Here is a 19774-nt window from a genome sequence, read left to right as displayed (position 1 = left end):
GTCATCTTTGATGCTGATCTATCATTTGAGAATCACATTAGGAAAATTACAAAAGTAGAATTTTACCTATTATTTCCATACCTGATGCTGAGAGGCTAATGCATGCCTTTGTTTCATCAAGAATTAACTATTGCAATGCACTTTTCTCTGGTATCCCAAAACATGTGGTTTCTTGCTTACAGCTTGTTCAAAATACAGCTGCTAAAATTCTGACTAAAACCAGGAAAAGTTAACATATTACCCCTGCTTTGGCCTCTTTGCATTGGCTCCCTGTGGAGTAAAGAATTGATTTTAAGATTTTGTTGTTAACTTATAAAGCCCTGAATGGATTAGCACCCAGTTATTTGAGTTACTGACCCGTATCTTCCGAATCGCACTCTGAGATCACAGGATGCGGGGCTATTGGTTAAAAAATGTCTTTCTTGTCTTAGTGGGTTTTAATATATATATATATATATATATATATATATATATATATATATATATATATATATATACAGTGCCTTGCAAAAGTATTCAGACCCCTGACCAATTCTCTCATATTACTGAATTACAAATGGTACATTGAAATTTCGTTCTGTTTGATATTTTATTTTAAAACACTGAAACTCAAAATCAATTATTGTAATGTGACATTGGTTTTATGTTGGGAAATATTTTTAACATAAATAAAAAACTGAAATATCTTGCTTGCATAAGTATTCAACTCCTGTGCTGTGGAAGCTCCCAGTTTACATCGATGAAAGAAATTGCCCTAACGAGGACACAGTTACCTTACTATTGGCCTCCACCTGTGAACCATTAAAGTTGCTGTCACATTTTCTGGATAAAAACCCCACTGTTGAAGGATCATTGGTCAGGCTGTGAATCTGAAGGAAAATGAAGACCAAAGAGCATTCTACAGAAGTTGGAGATAAAGTAATACAAATGCATAGATTAGGGAAAGGGTACAAAATAATATCCAAGTGTTTGGATATCCCAGTGAGCACAGTTGGATCAATAATCAGGAAGTAGAAGCTGCATCACACCACCCAGGCACAGCCAAGAAAAGGCCGTCCCTCAAAACTCAGCGTTCAGACAAGAAGGAGACTTGTGAGAGAAGCCACAGAGAGGCCAACAATCACTTTGAAGGAGCTACAGAGTTCAGTGGCTGGGAGTGGAGTAATGGTGCACCAGTCAACCATATCAAGAGCTCTGCATAACACTGGCCTGTATGGGAGGGTGGCAAGAAAGAAGCCGTTACTCAAAAAGTACCATCTGAAAGCACGTCTGGAGTTTGCCAGAAACATGAGAGTGACCCAGCTGCGATGTGGGAAAAGGTTTTGTGGTCAGATGACACCAAGATAGAGCTTTTTGGCCAAAACTCAAAGCGCTATGTGTGGCGCAAACCTAACACTGCCCATGCCTCAAGACACACCATCCCTACAGTGAAGTATGGTGGTGGCAGCATCATGCTGTGGGGATGCTTCTCATCAGCAGGGACTGGGCATCTTGTTAAAATTGAAGGAAGAATGGATGGAGCAAAATACAGGGAAATACTGCAAGAGAACCTGCTTCAGTCTGCTAAAAAACTGAAGCTTGGGGGGAAATTCACCTTTCAGCAGGACAATGATCCCAAGCACAAGGTCAAAGCAACATTGGATTGGCTCAAGAACAAAAAGGTGAATGTCCTACAGTGGCCCAGTCAAAGTCCTGATCTCAATCCCATTGAGAATCTGTGGCACTATTTGAAAATTGCCAACCAACCTGAACAACCTGGAGCAAATCTGCCAAGAAGAATGGGCTAAATCACTCCAACACTGTGTGCAAAGCTGGTACATACTTACCCGAAAAAAGACTTAAAGCTGTTATTGCAGCGAAAGGTGGCTCTACCAAATATTAATGTGTGGGGGTTGAATACTTATGCAAGCAAGATATATCAGTTTTTTATTTTTCTTAAAAATATTTCCCAACATAAAACCAATGTCACCTTACAATAATTGATTTTGAGTTTCAGTGTTTTAAAATAAAATATAAAACTTTGCAAGGCACTATATATATATATATATATATATATATATATATATATATATATATATATATATATATATACAGTGCCTTGCGAAAGTATTCGGCCCCCTTGAACTTTGCGACCTTTTGCCACATTTCAGGCTTCAAAAATAAAGCTATGAAACTGTAATTTTTTGTGAAGAATCAACAACAAGTGGGACACAATCATGAAGTGGAACGAAATTTATTGGATATTTCAAACTTTTTTAACAAATAAAAAACTGAAAAATTGGGCGTGCAAAATTATTCAGCCCCCTTAAGTTAATACTTTGTAGCGCCACCTTTTGCTGCGATTACAGCTGTAAGTCGCTTGGGGTATGTCTCTATCAGTTTTGCACATCGAGAGACTGAAATTTTTGCCCATTCCTCCTTGCAAAACAGCTCGAGCTCAGTGAGGTTGGATGGAGAGCATTTGTGAACAGCAGTTTTCAGTTCTTTCCACAGATTCTTGATTGGATTCAGGTCTGGACTTTGACTTGGCCATTCTAACACCTGGATATGTTTATTTGTGAACCATTCCATTGTAGATTTTGCTTTATGTTTTGGATCATTGTCTTGTTGGAAGACAAATCTCCGTCCCAGTCTCAGGTCTTTTGCAGACTCCATCAGGTTTTCTTCCAGAATGGTCCTGTATTTGGCTCCATCCATCTTCCCATCAATTTTAACCATCTTCCCTGTCCCTGCTGAAGAAAAGCAGGCCCAAACCATGATGCTGCCACCACCATGTTTGACAGTGGGGATGGTGTGTTCAGGGTGATGAGCTGTGTTGCTTTTACGCCAAACATAACGTTTTGCATTGTTGCCAAAAAGTTCGATTTTGGTTTCATCTGACCAGAGCACCTTCTTCCACATGTTTGGTGTGTCTCCCAGGTGGCTTGTGGCAAACTGTAAACGACACTTTTTATGGATATCTTTAAGAAATGGCTTTCTTCTTGCCACTCTTCCATAAAGGCCAGATTTGTGCAGTATACGACTGATCTCTGCAGTTCATCCAGAGTGATCATGGGCCTCTTGGCTGCATCTCTGATCAGTCTTCTCCTTGTATGAGCTGAAAGTTTAGAGGGACGGCCAGGTCTTGGTAGATTTGCAGTGGTCTGATACTCCTTCCATTTCAATATTATCGCTTGCACAGTGCTCCTTGGGATGTTTAAAGCTTGGGAAATCTTTTTGTATCCAAATCCGGCTTTAAACTTCTCCACAACAGTATCTCGGACCTGCCTGGTGTGTTCCTTGTTCTTCATGATGCTCTCTGCGCTTTAAACGGACCTCTGAGACTATCACAGTGCAGGTGCATTTATACAGAGACTTGATTATACACAGGTGGATTCTATTTATCATCATTAGTCATTTAGGTCAACATTGGATCATTCAGAGATCCTCACTGAACTTCTGGAGAGAGTTTGCTGCACTGAAAGTAAAGGGGCTGAATAATTTTGCACGCCCAATTTTTCAGTTTTTTATTTGTTAAAAAAGTTTGAAATATCCAATAAATTTCGTTCCACTTCATGATTGTGTCCCACTTGTTGTTGATTCTTCACAAAAAATTACAGTTTCATATCTTTATGTTTGAAGCCTGAAATGTGGCAAAAGGTCGCAAAGTTCAAGGGGGCCGAATACTTTCGCAAGGCACTGTATATATACATTTTTACAAATGTGTCGGGGACAAAGCACCGCTATTGGATGTCCTGCTCACTCCAGGGCATACGTTTGGGTCCCGTGGTGGACGAGATGCTGCAGCGCTCTCACCGTGCACGTGAATCAACGAAGGAGCTGGTTTGTCTTCTCCCCAAGCAACCATCTCTAGTGCGCAAACCAGCGGCAAATTGACGCCCAAGGCCCCAGCAACCTCAGAGACAGGCACAGCCAGCTGTGCCTGCTGCCAGAGGTGGTGCTCGCTGCGGAGACTTTAATAGGTTCTACTGCCCGGCGCAGAGACAAAAACCCTAGGAGTTTGCTGCCACAGGCCCAGGGCCCCTTCTTAGGCAGCCACCTTTAGTATTGGCATCAGTGCACCACGGGCATCTGGGTGCTTACTGCCATTCAAATCGTCTACTCACTGCAGTTCAAGCACAGTCCCCCTCCCCTTTGGGGTGTGACTCCAACATCGGTCACGGCTCTGCAAGACGCCGCAGTGGTATCTCAGCAGGTAGCAGCTCTGCTGCAAAAATTTGCTATTTTCATGATAGACCCTCTCCAGTTGGAGGAAGGGTTCTATTCCAGGTACTTCCAAGTGCCGAAGCACGATGGTGGCCTCAGACCGGTCAACCTGTATCTGAGCCGAAGGAGGTTCAAAATGTTGACGATGCAACAGCTGTTGCAGTCAATCAGGCCAGGCGACTGGTTCACCACGGTGGACCTCAAAGACACCTATTTCAACGTCCTTATAAAACCAGCGCACCAGAAGTACCTGCAGTTCGCCTTTCAAGGAAGAGCGTACAACTTCCGGGTCTTGCCATTTGGCCTCTCTCTAGCGCCCCATGCCTTTTTGAAGTGCATGGAGGCTGTCCGAGCCCCATTGATACTCAAAGGAATCAGAGTACTCAATTAACTGGACAACTGGCTCATTTGTTTGCTTGCTGTCCGTGCTGTCCACTCCTTCGGACGGCAATGTGCAAAGAATAGAGCTATTTCAGCTCAACAGCTGTAGTGATGTTCCAGAAACTTCTGGGCTTGATGGCAGCAGCTTCTCAGACCCTTCAATTGGGTATTCTGCGCAACCTGTGTTGAACCACGACCGCCTGTTGACAGTGTCTCATCACTGTCTAAAGGCACTCTCTTGCTGGAAACAGCCAGCCCATCTACGCCTCTGCGTAGCTCTGAGCAGTGTCATCTGAAGGGAGGTCGTCACCATGGACGCGTCCAGCCTGGGCCGGGGCACTGTGTGGAATGGCAGTGGTGTGCAAGTTGTATGGAACCCCACTTGGCAGGGTCTCCACATAAATGTTTTAGAGCTGCAGGCAGTTTGCCTGGCATTGCAACATTTTTGCAGGTTCAATGGAGACATGTGCTTGTCCGTACAGACAATACAACAGTGGTGGCTTACATCAACCACCAGGACGGCCTCAGGTCACCCAGTCTTCATCGCGTAGCTCACAAACTTTTGCTCTGGGTACATGAGAACCTCCTCTCCCTACGGGCAGTACATCTGCCCGGGGTGACAAACTGGGTGGCGGACCTCCTCTCCCAGCGCTGCAAAGTGGTCTTCACCCCGAGGTGATGAGCCTCATTTGGGAGAGGTTCGGGAGAGCAGAGATAGATCTCTTTGCCACCCAGGAATCGACCCACTGTTCCCTATGGTTCTCCATAATAGGGGGCAGAGACCTGCTGGCGGTTGATGCCTTGGCACACCAGTGGTCGAGGCAACTGTTATATGCCTTCCCACCACTTGTCCTGCTCCCGCTGTTTTCTGGAGAAATTCATGCAGCACTGGGCCAAGGTGCTTCTAGTAGCCCCTTATTGGTGCAGGAGACTCTGGTTTTCAACCCTGATGCAGCTCCTGAGCAGCTAGCCGTGGAGACTGCCCAAATGCCGCCACCTGCTCAGTCAGGCATAGGGGACCTTATGTCATCCCGACTGATTGCGCCTGCAGCTCTGGGTTTGGCCCCTGAATAGCTGCATTTGAGCTGTCTGTGTCTGTCCAACAGGGTTATTGACACCCTACAAAATGCCAGGGCGGGTACAAGTGGGGTGTCTTTCAGATGTGGTGTCTGCCTCGTGGGTTCAACCCCACGACTCGTCCCATGACAGTAATACTACAATTGATCAATCAACCCTTCAGCCACATGCTATATAAGGCTCAGCTTCTCGTTAGGAGAGAGGATTATGGAGAGAAGCCATGAGAAGTGAATGAGTGAGTGTTTGTTTGTGCTATTTTATTTTTGTCTTTGTAAAGTTTAGTGAAGTCTCTGCCCAGCCTGGACAGTTTTATTAGGTTTTGTTTAAACTGTTTGTTTTGGCCACTGTGCCTTTTTCTTTGTGTTTTGTTTACTAAAAGTGCGCAATAGTGCTAAACCAAAGCAATTCTGTGTCTGAGTCTCTCTCCCTGCCGGTAACACCTGGGCCATGGTGCTGACCTGTTCACACAGTCCAAACTATTTTTTGTCTGCTATGGAGCAAAGTCCCATGGTTAAGCTCTGTCTGTCCAAATGGATAGCAGATATAGTCAGGACTGCCTGTGAGCGAGCCAACTTGCCAACTTGCCCCCTCCAGAGAAACTCACTACCCATTCCACCAGGAACATAGCAACTTTGTGGGCTTTATTCTAGGGTGCATCTGTCAAAGATATATGCAATGCAGCGGTGTGGGCTACTCTCCATAATTCCACTAGGTTATACAGACTGAATGTAGTGGATCCTCAAAACCCTGGCTTTGGAGCTAGTGTTAAGGGCGGCTTCTGAGTCCACCCCTACAACACAGGCATAGAGGTGAGTTTCTCCCTCAGTTTTTTAGCTCAAGCTACTTGTTACTGGGGTAATTTATTTCTATTTGAGGGAACCAGGGTTTTGATAATAACTTAACGTTTTGATTGAGTGACTGATTGATTGACCCCAGGTAGAGTTACTGGATGTTATAGCTTGTGAACTGCTTGTCCAATTTGTTTGAAGAAGTTGTTTCCATTTGTTGAGAACTACTGCAGTACATTTTAAAGGTACTGACACAGGGGTGCTGGAGCCAAGGGGGTGGGAGTGCAGGGGGGCGATGACCCCCTCCATTTTTGACAAAAGAAATGTGCACAGCGGGGAAAACAGGCACTTGTATAGCACACAATGTTTAGTTGCAGTTATACTGCTTCCTGCATAAAAGCGAGGTGCTAATTATATCATATAAGAACCTACCTTACTAGCCCGATGACTAATGCTACTGCTGAGTGCAGCTTTTTGTGTCTTTGACGGCTGAAAACATACCTACGATCATCCATGACTAAGGCTTTATTTTTTTTTACACTTATCACGGATTTCACGATTTTGGTGAAATTTACCCATTGCCGTGTTATATGTAGTTCCCCGTGAAAATTCCTGTTGCTGAAAGAATAGTGTAAATAGGCAGATTGGCTGTGCGAAGTCTGCAATCTTTGCTGGGGATTCCGGAGGGAGCATTGCATTGGCCTTGGCGCTCCTGTGGATTAAGGAGGCAAAACCGTCAGGGACTGTTTCTCCTCATCGCACTGCAGCGGACCCTACTGGTCAGGCTTCCATTAAACTCAGACGGACACCTGCAGGGCTGGTCTTTGTCCACCAGAGGCCGGTTGCTTTTGAGTTCCTGGGTGTAAAAGAGGAAGCTGGCTTGGTCTTGGGATCGGAGGATGCCCTTCCAAATTGAGGAGAAAATCGGTGGTAAAATAATTGGGCACTCTAAAAAATTTAAATAAAAAACAACAGAGACAGTGTACGTAATATTTAAAGATGGAATATGGCTTTACTTGTATAAATAAGGTGCTCAGTATTCTTGTCTGCAGCATTGCATGTGTGATTGCATTCACAGTCTGCAGGAAATTACTCTGCAATCCATTTGGAAATCTTCACTATAAATAGCCATTTGTTTACTTTTGTTCATAACTTACTAATTGTCACAATCTGTTCCATCACACTATGCTGCCACTGTATTCACAAAAACATTTCTGGAATCCAAGTATAAAGTAAATGGTAAATACTCATCGTGCATGTGCACAGCTGAAAGTGCTGAACCCTATTGCTGACAATTACTTCAACACATTAACCCCAAGCTTGTGTTATCATACAGTATTTCTATTTGGCATCCTAACACCCAAGCTGGTGGGGTCAAATCTCGGCTTGGGACCCTAACATACAGTACAGTATATGGGCTTGCTCATGCTAATAGGGATAAATAATGGGTTCTGAATTATACTTAGAATTATATATAGTATTTGCCCTTACGGTTAAAAAAAACCAAAAAAACAATGACAAATTTACCAAGTATAGTGCTCTGGGACATTGTTAAAATGTGAAAGGTGCTTTCTGAATTAGTAGTTTTATTGAGTGGCACCTCTCTGTTAAGTAAGTTGTGGTATGGTAGTACTGCATTGTACTTATTCACATACCCCTGTGCTGTCTGCAGTGTGTTTGAAGTGTGATGTTCAGGAGAGGCTCCTCAGCCCAACCCTGCTCCCTGGAGCTGCAGACTTCACTGTGAAGACCGAAAGTGTCAGAGACTTCGAGCAGGTCCACAAGACCCCAGCCAATCTGTACCGGCTCAGAGTCCTAAAGTAGGTGGCCACCCGCTGAAACTGGACACTAATACCACGTACCCATCTGCCACTTTAGAGTTGAATGAGCATCCAGGCATGTTCATTTCTATTGGCAGACCAGATATGTTTGCAGGCTGGCAGAAATGAATCAGTTATACAAATGTGTGTGCTACGTATTGCTTTTTTGTCTGTCCCCTGCAAGTTGAATGAATGTATTTATTTTATATAATTACATAGGGTTTTGATATTGTGATTTTTTTATAGTTAAATATCCTATTCATTTTGGAGCAGATGGAGCAGAAGTAAGAATACATACCTGTCCAGAAAATCTTAATTTGCTAAGATATCTTGTATATTTTATTTGCCGTCACAGTCAATATGTAAACCTCCAAAAAATACTGCACCGTATAGCACAGTTTTTTGTCAACTGAATGTGAACTAATGTACTGTACATCAGTGCCTTTGTTTAAAACATTCAACTCAAGATAGTGAAAGTCAGCCGTTGGTTAAAAAAAGTATCTGTGCTTTCTTTCTCTTTTACAATCACTGCCATTATCTGCCCTTGCCTTTTTGCTTCTGCAAAAACGTTGGCTTTGAAAGGATCATATGCAAAGCAAAACCAGACACCCACTGGTGATTATTCCTTTTCACCAGCCGTGAGCATAAACCACACATGTCTAACAGCACATTTAGTCTCCTCTCTGTATGGCACCATTGTAGAAAACATAAGAACCATATTGTCCCTTTTTTAAACATTCATCATTGGATTTGCATGTGTTTTACATGCCGTTCAATCAGCCAGATTCCAGTTAATGCAGTTTAAAGAAATTTACATGAGTATGCCTCTACTATTGTTCTCTAACATGAATCTGCTGCATCAGACTTACAGCTGGGACACTTTGCGTGCCAGTTTTTTAAATAATGTTGCTTGTTGTAGTATACTGTAGATGTCAAACAAATACAGTATGTAGTACTTAAGATGGAGTTTTGCTGATGTACTCTAGAACATAGCCCTGAAGAAATCATCCTTATATTTGTATTAATTATAGGTAATTGTGTCCATAAATTGCTAATTTCACAACACAGCACTTTTATAGCTCACCCTGCATTGCTGACAGTTATTGGGTCTATTTGCTTGAAAGAAATAGGTTGCAAATATAAAGGGGTTTACTATACAGAATAGTAAAAAAAATGTTTTTTAAAATTACATATTAAAAATGGTTACCTAAAAATGTGTGGTGTGGTGAAAGAATGGTGTGCAGACAGAGAACCATCTTTAACCCTACACTGTATGTCTCGTGCAACCTATTATGCAGTGTTCCTTTTTTCAATTTATTGCGTTATTGTCCTATAATTAATTTATACAAGTCCAGAGCCTTTTGTTAAAGGGTTGATTTGATCAATTTATACCCCGCAGGGATAAACTCCTTCTGGATTAGGGGTAATCCCTGGATAAACACATACAGTGCCTTGCGAAAGTATTCGGCCCCCTTGAACTTTGCGACCTTTTGCCACATTTCAGGCTTCAAACATAAAGATATGAAACTGTAATTTTTTGTGAAGAATCAACAACAAGTGGGACACAATCATGAAGTGGAACGAAATTTATTGGATATTTCAAACTTTTTTAACACATAAAAAACTGAAAAATTGGGCGTGCAAAATTATTCAGCCCCTTTACTTTCAGTGCAGCAAACTCTCTCCAGAAGTTCAGTGAGGATCTCTGAATGATCCAATGTTGACCTAAATGACTAATGATGATAAATAGAATCCACCTGTGTGTAATCAAGTCTCCGTATAAATGCACCTGCACTGTGATAGTCTCAGAGGTCCGTTTAAAGCGCAGAGAGCATCATGAAGAACAAGGAACACACCAGGCAGGTCCGAGATACTGTTGTGGAGAAGTTTAAAGCCGGATTTGGATACAAAAAGATTTCCCAAGCTTTAAACATCCCAAGGAGCACTGTGCAAGCGATAATATTGAAATGGAAGGAGTATCAGACCACTGCAAATCTACCAAGACCTGGCCGTCCCTCTAAACTTTCAGCTCATACAAGGAGAAGACTGATCAGAGATGCAGCCAAGAGGCCCATGATCACTCTGGATGAACTGCAGAGATCTACAGCTGAGGTGGGAGACTCTGTCCATAGGACAACAATCAGTCGTATACTGCACAAATCTGGCCTTTATGGAAGAGTGGCAAGAAGAAAGCCATTTCTTAAAGATATCCATAAAAAGTGTCGTTTACAGTTTGCCACAAGCCACCTGGGAGACACACCAAACATGTGGAAGAAGGTGCTCTGGTCAGATGAAACCAAAATCGAACTTTTTGGCAACAATGCAAAACGTTATGTTTGGCGTAAAAGCAACACAGCTCATCACCCTGAACACACCATCCCCACTGTCAAACATGGTGGTGGCAGCATCATGGTTTGGGCCTGCTTTTCTTCAGCAGGGACAGGGAAGATGGTTAAAATTGATGGGAAGATGGATGGAGCCAAATACAGGACCATTCTGGAAGAAAACCTGATGGAGTCTGCAAAAGACCTGAGACTGGGATGGAGATTTGTCTTCCAACAAGACAATGATCCAAAACATAAAGCAAAATCTACAATGGAATGGTTCACAAATAAACATATCCAGGTGTTAGAATGGCCAAGTCAAAGTCCAGACCTGAATCCAATCGAGAATCTGTGGAAAGAACTGAAAACTGCTGTTCACAAACGCTCTCCATCCAACCTCACTGAGCTCGAGCTGTTTTGCAAGGAGGAATGGGCAAAAATTTCAGTCTCTCGATGTGCAAAACTGATAGAGACATACCCCAAGCGACTTACAGCTGTAATCGCAGCAAAAGGTGGCGCTACAAAGTATTAACTTAAGGAGGCTGAATAATTTTGCACGCCCAATTTTTCAGTTTTTTATTTGTTAAAAAAGTTTGAAATATCCAATAAATTTCGTTCCACTTCATGATTGTGTCCCACTTGTTGTTGATTCTTCACAAAAAATTACAGTTTCATATCTTTATGTTTGAAGCCTGAAATGTGGCAAAAGGTCGCAAAGTTCAAGGGGGCCGAATACTTTCGCAAGGCACTGTAGGTTGTTGATGCAATCCAGGGTGATTCACCTGTGATGTAAAATGTCCCAATAAAATCCAGCTGTGGCATATACTGGCAGTGTATAACTGTTTCTGATATATTGTATAAACAAAATATTTAGATTGAGAGGTACCCACTTCCCATACTGTAGTCCAGTGCTGCTTGGTCCACTTTTTCCCTTCTGATATTTGTGAATGTAATCTCTGCCTTGTGTTCCAGGGCCCTGAAATCCAATGGGGTGTGTGAGTCTGTGTTCTTCGGACTTCCTCTCATCATAAGGCCCACAAACTGCTGGCAGCTGGACTGGGATGAACTGGAGTCAAATCACCAGAACTTCCAGGCCCTGTGTCACACCCTGAGGGTGAGTGGAATCACTTGAACACAAATAACTAACAAAGGTAATGGGCAGTGTTGTGTGATGGTCTGCCATTACAGATTCTGTCCACCCCCCGTCAGTGAGATGAGGTTAAAAACTGTTCCATAAGCAAAAAAAAAAAAGCCAATGGTTATTTTTCGAAATTGTAACTTTTGAACAAGATCTAAGCTTTTTTTCACAGTCACCTTATGGTAAACAATTCTGAAACACTAGAGCAAAAAATTATAATAATTAACGAGCACCCACCCAACGCTGAACATTTAACCAAAGGATCCAGAGCATCCCAGGGGTGTGAACATGTTAGCTAGGGCTCAGGACCTTAACACTACAAATATCTGAGGTTTATTGCTGTGTTGTTATGCTTCACAGAACAGAGACTGGTTGCTGCTGGCACGCTGTGAGCCTCAGACTCAGGGACCGAGCTGGAGGGTCACTGTATACTCGTACTATGTTATCCAGCCCTCCGCCTCCCTCACCCTGCTCATGAAGCCTGTGGCGGTCAGGGAGCTGCTGCTGCCCTGCCACCTTCCTGTGGTGGACGAAGAACCACCAGAGACAGCACTCAGCACAATACAGGTACTTTACAATCAGATCCAAGACTTAAGGCGGTCATCTTGAACACTTTTTTCACTGAGGGTACTAGGCTTCATTGGCTCTACCTTTATAAAAGTTTACTATAGTAAACACATAGCAAAGTTTAATAAAGTATAGTGAACATAATAGATAAGCTTTGTAAAGCCCAGAGAAGTATGGTAAGACATATAAAAATATAGCAAACCAAGGTAAACTATGGTAAATGCATAGCATAAACATTGGAAAAGCATGGGAAAACTGCAGTATTACCCCTTTACACAGGAGGATACCAATATCCATTGCTTTAAGCCTTACATCCAAAATCTTAGAACATAAGAACATAACAAAATGTATGATTCAGAGGAAGCTATCTGGCCCATTAATACTTCTCCTGTTCTTAGTAGCTGATTGATCTCAAAACTTTGTTAAGACGGATCCCAATGATTCAGCATCAACAACATGGCTAGGTAACCCTATCCATACCCTCACTACTTTCTGCTTAAAGAAATGTCTCCAACTCTCTGTCCTAAGTCTATCTCCACCTAATTTCCAACCATGTCACCTATACTACCTTTCTTCCGTTACAACACTTTTATTAATGTACTTCTCATGTTTTTTCCCTAGTTTCTGTTTGTCATGTTTTTAATTTTTTAAAACATAGAGTTCACTGGATGTACTGGATGTGGACCCTGCATACAACCCTTTGGCCCTGAAAAGCAACCTGTACAAGCACCTGCGTGGGCTCCTGGGCAGGACTCCCTACAGACAGCAGACACAGCGCAGAGAGCAGCGGCCCCCAGAGCAGCCGCCACACCGGCAGGTAACAGTACAGGGCAGGGCATTAATCTGGGTGACCAGGGGACTGCACGTGGCATAATGTGCTTCTGTCTGGTGACTCACAAGGGTGTGATTAAATCTAGATGATCAGGATTCTTCATAGAACTTCAGTCTTTATGGATTGCAGTTTAATGGCTTGCAGATTAATACTTAACACGTAATATACGAGTGTGGTCCATGTCTGCAGCTGCTAATTTAGCAGGTACTTTCTGACAGGACAGAATGACATTCCAATTCTATTTAATCTACTTTATCTTTTAATATCAATATGAAAACAGTAGTTTTTCAACCACTTGGACACTAGGAGGTGCTCTAATCGTAACTAAACCTTGTCTACTATTACTGTGGCAACAACAATTTCTGTTATAACTATAATTAGCTTGAAAAATGTACACAGAGCACAAAAGCATGCAAAGGTCACGTTACGATATGTATCACGATTCTGATGGCCAGCTTTGTATGATGTATAACAACAACATCAAGTGATGGGTTATTTTGTAAAAAAAATTATTTGAATGGAAATAATGTGTTTATTCCAAATATAAACCACAGTTATTTATCAGGTAAGAGTTATTTGGTAGATTACAAGTATTTATGTAGTGCTTTTGGTCATTATTCATCCCTTTGTTACGATATGGTATATCATGTTAAGATATAATGATTCATTGAAACACCAAATTACATTTATAAAACTACCAAGAATCAATTTATATGGAGAATAGGCTATTTTGAATGTTTGTAGTTTTTTTGTAAGTTACTTAACGTTTTGAGGCAAATTGTGTCAAATTTTGCACCTCCTTCAAAAAAGGGCCATAGTTTTTTTTTGTTTGTTTGTTTGTTTGTTTTTTAGAAAAAATAAAATGTGTCTGTCTGCAGAAAGTACATTGCAGTCATATTGTGACTAAGACAAATACTGATTACTGGTAGCCATTTCCTCCCAAGAGCTGCTGTTGTCATCACTGGCGTATTGCCATGTGCTGTACAGACAATATATAAGGAACTTGCAAATCATCTTGAATCACAAACATTTTAAAGACTTCCTCAGGCTTAAAGGGGTTCTAACCAAGTTTCTTAAAATCTATTTCATCATCTTATAGTGGCCAAACTGACCCCATCTTTACAGGAGTGCTAACCAAGTTTTTAAAATGTATTTCATTACCCCTGATTTGCACTATCAATATTGTAACAGGAACACTTTCTTCTGCTGGTTCTTTGCTTGTACTTTATACTTTAATTTGTACTATGCAGACATTGTAATATGCAGGCAGTAATAATATTAATAAAGCTAATGAAAATGTATTTGGCTAGCACTATAAATGGCAATAACTGCCCATTAAACTTTCTACAAGAATTGTGTATATCTCAGTTAACTGAACCCCTTTTTACTAACAATCGACACAGAATAACATCTGTATAGAGATATCTGTTAATGGTTCATTAAACCAAACCGTTGCCACATGTTCTCTCCTTAGAACCCGCAGCAAAGCCGGCAACACCAAAGCAAAGTCAAAGCGACAGTGGCCCCTCTACCATCGGCTTCCTCAAAGAGTTTCAGGCCAGCACTCACCATGAACAGCTCCTACGACCTGACATTCTGCTCCGACGAGGAGGAGTTCCTGACAGGCCTGTAGTTCAGCACAAGGATACTCACTCGGGTGAAAAGACACCTATGCTAGTGATTGGATTGTTAATAACTGAGTGCATCTCGTAACAAAACTGAATGGAGAAGCATCCCCCTGTTGGCCCTTGTGTCAGGGAAAGGTGGTCAGATGGAACATACTGCACAGTTATGTAGATCTGTGATCTCATAATTGTTCATAAACAAAAGGCAATTAGATTCTGCTTATCAATGGCTGTGTTGTCCATGCACAGATCCTTTATCAAGTCTTAATATAAAGGCCAACTGAAAACATGCCTTATGGGATTCAATCATCTTACCACCAAAAAGTCATGTTTTATTTGAATTACTTTGAAAATTAGAAACTCTATTCAACAGGTGCCAGGTTTGTACAAAGCGCAGTTTATTTCACATAACCTAGATATCTGAGTGAGCTGCATTTCAATATAATTTAAATGAAGTTAAATCCTAATCTGAATTTAAACAAATTTCGAAAAAAGATTCTATTCAATTTTTAAACCTTCAATACAATAATTTTTCTTCCAGTTCTGTTGAAATAAGTTTCACAGTATTCTATTTTTACACATAAGGAAAGTGTAAGAGGTTATTTCTGCTTTTTATGCAGTTATTGCATGCTGCTTTTTATGTTTGTTTGCTTCTTATAACTTTCCCAGGCCTTAAGTTTTAATGAAATTAAGATCAGTTATTTGTATTATTGAATCCATTCAACAGTTGAAATGTGTTCACATAAATAATCCTGTTTTAATTTGTGTAGTGGGTGTGTGGTAGTCACTGCACACATTTAGTCCACCTTCTCAATTGTAACTCAAAACATCCAAATCACATTTTATAGGCAGCCATGGTGAAAATGGCTTCTCTGAAACTTTAGAACCCACCATAGCACAGCATGTGCTGATCAAAGCACATGTCTGTACAGTAAAACTTCTGTAAGGATCTCCTGTAAATTAGTATGAACAGTTGACCCTTATTTTTAATGCAAAACTGTACACAAGATTAATTTATAATTAATAATTAGTTAAAAGAAAGGCAAGGCAGCACATTTATTAACCTTTTTACTGACATTTCCTTCTTTGAAAAAATAAATTGCAAAGTGTCGCCCCCCCCCCCCCCCAATATGCACTAGGCAACAAAGTAATATTTTCTGAATGTTTGTGAATAAGAAAAAACGTCACTGCAACTAGGGATTCACCTGCAAACAATGCTTGCTGACAGCCAGCCTTGATGCTTCATCTCTGATTAATAGCATTTTTGTAACACCCATGCCTTGGAGAAAGCAACATGCAAGAGCATGCCAAGGTATGCACAGCTCATGCTCTTTGTTTGCTATGCAAAACACAAATGCCAAATGGGGTAGGGTAGTTAGTTTGGAAGTCTGTTTTTTTTTTTTTTGTTGTTGTTATATTATATGAATTAAATGAAGTTCAATATTCATGAAACTGTTGTAGACTGTTTTTGGTTTAATTTAAAACATGCTTTGTTTAAATAACTTGTGAGTTAAAGCTTTGTAATAATAAAAACAATTCAGAGATTTGTTATTATAATTAGAATATATTATTATAGTATTGTATATAATTATATATTGGTTTTACTTTCAGGAGCCCACTATTTTAATCCTTGCAAATTTGAACACTCGGTCGACAAACAGAAACAAACACACACTTCACGTTGAAAAATGAAACCTTTTACTCAACTGTAAAATCAACGGTGTCCAAAGCACAATATACCATTGTAACCACTCCTGGACTCTCATCACAAACAGGACATTAGCCACTCACACTGTCACAAGAGCTGGCATGTTTAATAAAATACCTTTGAGTAGAAAACATTGGCTCTTCATTTTATAATAACAATATATTCTACAGAGGGATTGAAGTGTTGGGCATTATGGAACAAACACATAAAATGACATTTGAAGCCACATGTTCTTTACATTTTGCAAATTTAACTGAAACAGTAACATTTAAATGACTATTCATTCACAACCGATTCCCCTTTTTGTCTTTTAAGTATTATTTTCTTCTGCATATACATATATTTAAATATTTTTTAAATTAAACATTTCTAGTTCTTCCTGGTATTTCATCACTTCCTACATATGCTGTTAACTTCTGTCCAATGGTCTGGTGGTAATCTGACCATGTGACCTACAGCACAGGACGTGATTATATACTGAAAGCCAAAACCAAATCAAGGATGACAAATGTTTCTGCTACTGGGTACATCAGTGTGCTGAGCTGTGGATCAGGTCCCGATGGCCATGCCAGATTTCAGGCTGTTAACATGCTTTCCACATACCGTGGCCCTAACTGGTTGTGCACCAGTACTTTCAGAGTGTTTATTCCTGTCTTTAGGTAACGGCTACTGATTTTAGAAAACAAAAAAAACAGCCAAGTCATTTAATTAAAGGTTTCTCAAGCACTGTCAAGTTGTTCCTCTTTTTCTACTTTCCAAAAACAAGCACCAGTCTCTAAACCTTTTTCTAAAATGAATCAACTAGTTTGCAATTGCTTTTTTTTATTTTTACCCTAATAAGGCCACTAATAGTATGATTGACTCTCAAAAGGGTGAAATTAAAACATGGTTTAAAAAAAAAAAAAAAAGGTGTGCAGAGATTCTTAATGTAAATCAGATTAAAATGATAATTTCTACATTTATATGGTTAATATCCAGCTGAAACATGTTATGTGTGAAAGAAATTAGACAATGTGCTTGTGTGTGAAAGGAATTCACCTACATTCTTTTGTAGTCATGATCTCTGGGGACCTAGATTAACATGGGGTATGTATTACTTATATTGAAAACACTATTGGGGTGAGAGTGAAAAGAAAGGGTTATGGCGTGTTCTGTTTTTGTCAAATCAAGTGCTGAAGAAAGTTTACTTCTAGTGGTATAATGATACGACATTAATGTCACAATACGATATCACGATACATGTGATGGTCCTGATGGGCTACTTCTGTGGTGCATAATAAGATCAAATGATCATTTAATGAGGGACTATTTTGTAAATTAAAGGAGTTATGGAGAGTATGCATTCATATCAACTATAAAACACACTTATTCTTCATTCAAGAACCACTTGGTAAACGGAAATTAGCTATGTTGTGCTTCTGTTCTTGTATGATATAATATTTAATGAATTATTATACACCTAATTTCTTTCCACTTCGATTCACTACCAGAATCATAAGAGTGGCTACAGTACAGTCTGTCTCTGGTCCTGTGAAGAGAACAGGTTTCTTTTCAAGCAGATAAGCTCAGAAAAGAGGAAGCTGCAGAGTAAAGCACACAACCCCAGCAAGCTCAGAGGCCATGCTCGTGAAAACTTCCTGCCCTTTTTTGGTTAAACGTGTCTGAAAATGAAACTGAGCTGATTGATAAGAGATTTCTGATGCAGCTATTTTAGAAATGAGAGGCGGGGGTGTGTCATAGATAGCGGCATTTCAATGATTAACTTTGCATAATGCTGTTAAATTAAAGCTCTGGAGTCTGATATCTTATTTGGATTTTCTTTATTATTTTATTGCGACACACAAAATGTTATCTGTCATTACTGCCTTGCTGATTCACAATGCAAGCTTATGTGTGATATACATCTGTACCTCTGTGCGGTGCATTTTCCTGGTGTTAACAACGTATGCTGCTGTTTGTTTACATACTATATTCATATTAATACAGTAGCACCAAAGTAAATTACTAGAGGACTGAGTGCCGCCAGCACAGAGAGCAGTACAGTAAAAAAAAAACTAAAAAATAAAAGGACTTTGAACACTCTGCTGTTGTCTGGCAACGCAATGAGACTCTTTGGTGAGCCATAGTCAGATAAGCAGCAAGGCACTTGGTTCAGAACAAGTCGTATTTTTTTAATGTGGGTCACAAAATACAAACTCCACTTCCAGGGCTGTGTTGGGTAAAATAAAAGGTTGTTATTGAAAGTGGAAAACACAGGTTTAAAGGCTTTTAATTCATCCAAAATAACTAAAGTTTTATGTTTTTAATACCAGCCCTTTTGTTTCACTGCTGGTGTATTTAACATTTAGTCTGGAACTGTCTGTATAATTTCTGATTTAGGGAAGTTAGTGATCTAAAAACACAGCAATTAGATGCAAGGTAAATATTAACCTGAAACATCTGAAGAAAGTGTGTGTGTGTGTTGGTGGCAATGGGTGGAGAATATGAATTATTTAGCCTGAATTATGAAAAACAGATACATAGCATCTGATGGTTGTTTTGCAGTTTTATGTACTTCATGAGATGATCACAGGCTTATTATAGTATTTTATTTTTATAAAAAGTGCCTATAAAACATCTGAATTACATTCTAGAGTGAGCTGAAATAAATAAGGTGCTGAAAGCAACCACTAGACTCAACAGGATCAAGGAACATCTTTTGGCAAAAAAGGGCCCGTATTTTCCACCGCACTGTAATGAAAAGTCATGACTTGCTTTATTTATTAAGTTTAAGTTCCTGTATAATCACACACTGTTGTGTAATTACACCTGCTTAATATTCATTCATTTTAATCCTAAATCATATATAGTGATATTTAGTTTTAAATGAAGGGGGATTTTCAACATAACCTTATAAATTAAGTGGCAAATCCAAGCCCATGTAAATCCAGTGAAAGATTGGGTTTGGATATTTTTCTGGTGCGGTTCAGCAGGGCACTGATGAAGCATGTTAGCCTGTGTTTGTTAGGAGTGGCTTCTTGGTTTTTAACACAGTTAAGCTTGTACCTTAATGTCTGAATAGAGAGCACACATAAAATGGAAAACAAATACATTAAAACACAATAAAAAAAAAAAAAAACATACAGACAGTCCTCATCTGTGTCTATTTTAACAAATCCGCACTTCCTAAATAATGTATTGAAAGCACACAATCGACTTCATTGATGATTTCAACATTTCATGATGCACATTATCTAGCTAGTATAGGCGGGGTGTTTCAGTCCATTGCAATAATATATATATTTGAGCAGTCCATCTATCTATCTATC

The 19774-nt window shown here is 40.1% G+C and overlaps 1 protein-coding gene across 2 annotated transcripts in view; it reads left to right on the top strand.

Annotated features, from left to right (window-relative positions):
- The window catches only part of m1ap (meiosis 1 associated protein), a 51859-nt gene extending 35967 nt beyond the window's left edge, over positions 1–15892 (top strand). Inside the window, exons 5-9 of one of the 2 annotated variants that reach the window (XM_059003386.1) lie at positions 8125–8272; positions 11569–11710; positions 12095–12301; positions 12960–13118; positions 14608–15892. In XM_059003386.1, coding sequence (XP_058859369.1) covers positions 8125–8272; positions 11569–11710; positions 12095–12301; positions 12960–13118; positions 14608–14766 — 815 coding nt within the window. In that variant the 3' untranslated portion in view covers positions 14767–15892. Of the gene's footprint in view, positions 1–7005; positions 8273–11568; positions 11711–12094; positions 12302–12959; positions 13119–14607 lie in introns of those variants that run through there. The other variant, XM_059003385.1, reaches the window with a different exon arrangement.
- Positions 15893–19774: the final 3882 nt, after the last annotated feature.

Source organism: Acipenser ruthenus, chromosome 2 (assembly GCF_902713425.1).
Source record: "Acipenser ruthenus chromosome 2, fAciRut3.2 maternal haplotype, whole genome shotgun sequence".
Classification (NCBI taxonomy): Eukaryota; Metazoa; Chordata; class Actinopteri; order Acipenseriformes; family Acipenseridae; genus Acipenser; species Acipenser ruthenus.
This window is presented reverse-complemented; position numbering and strand designations above follow the sequence as displayed.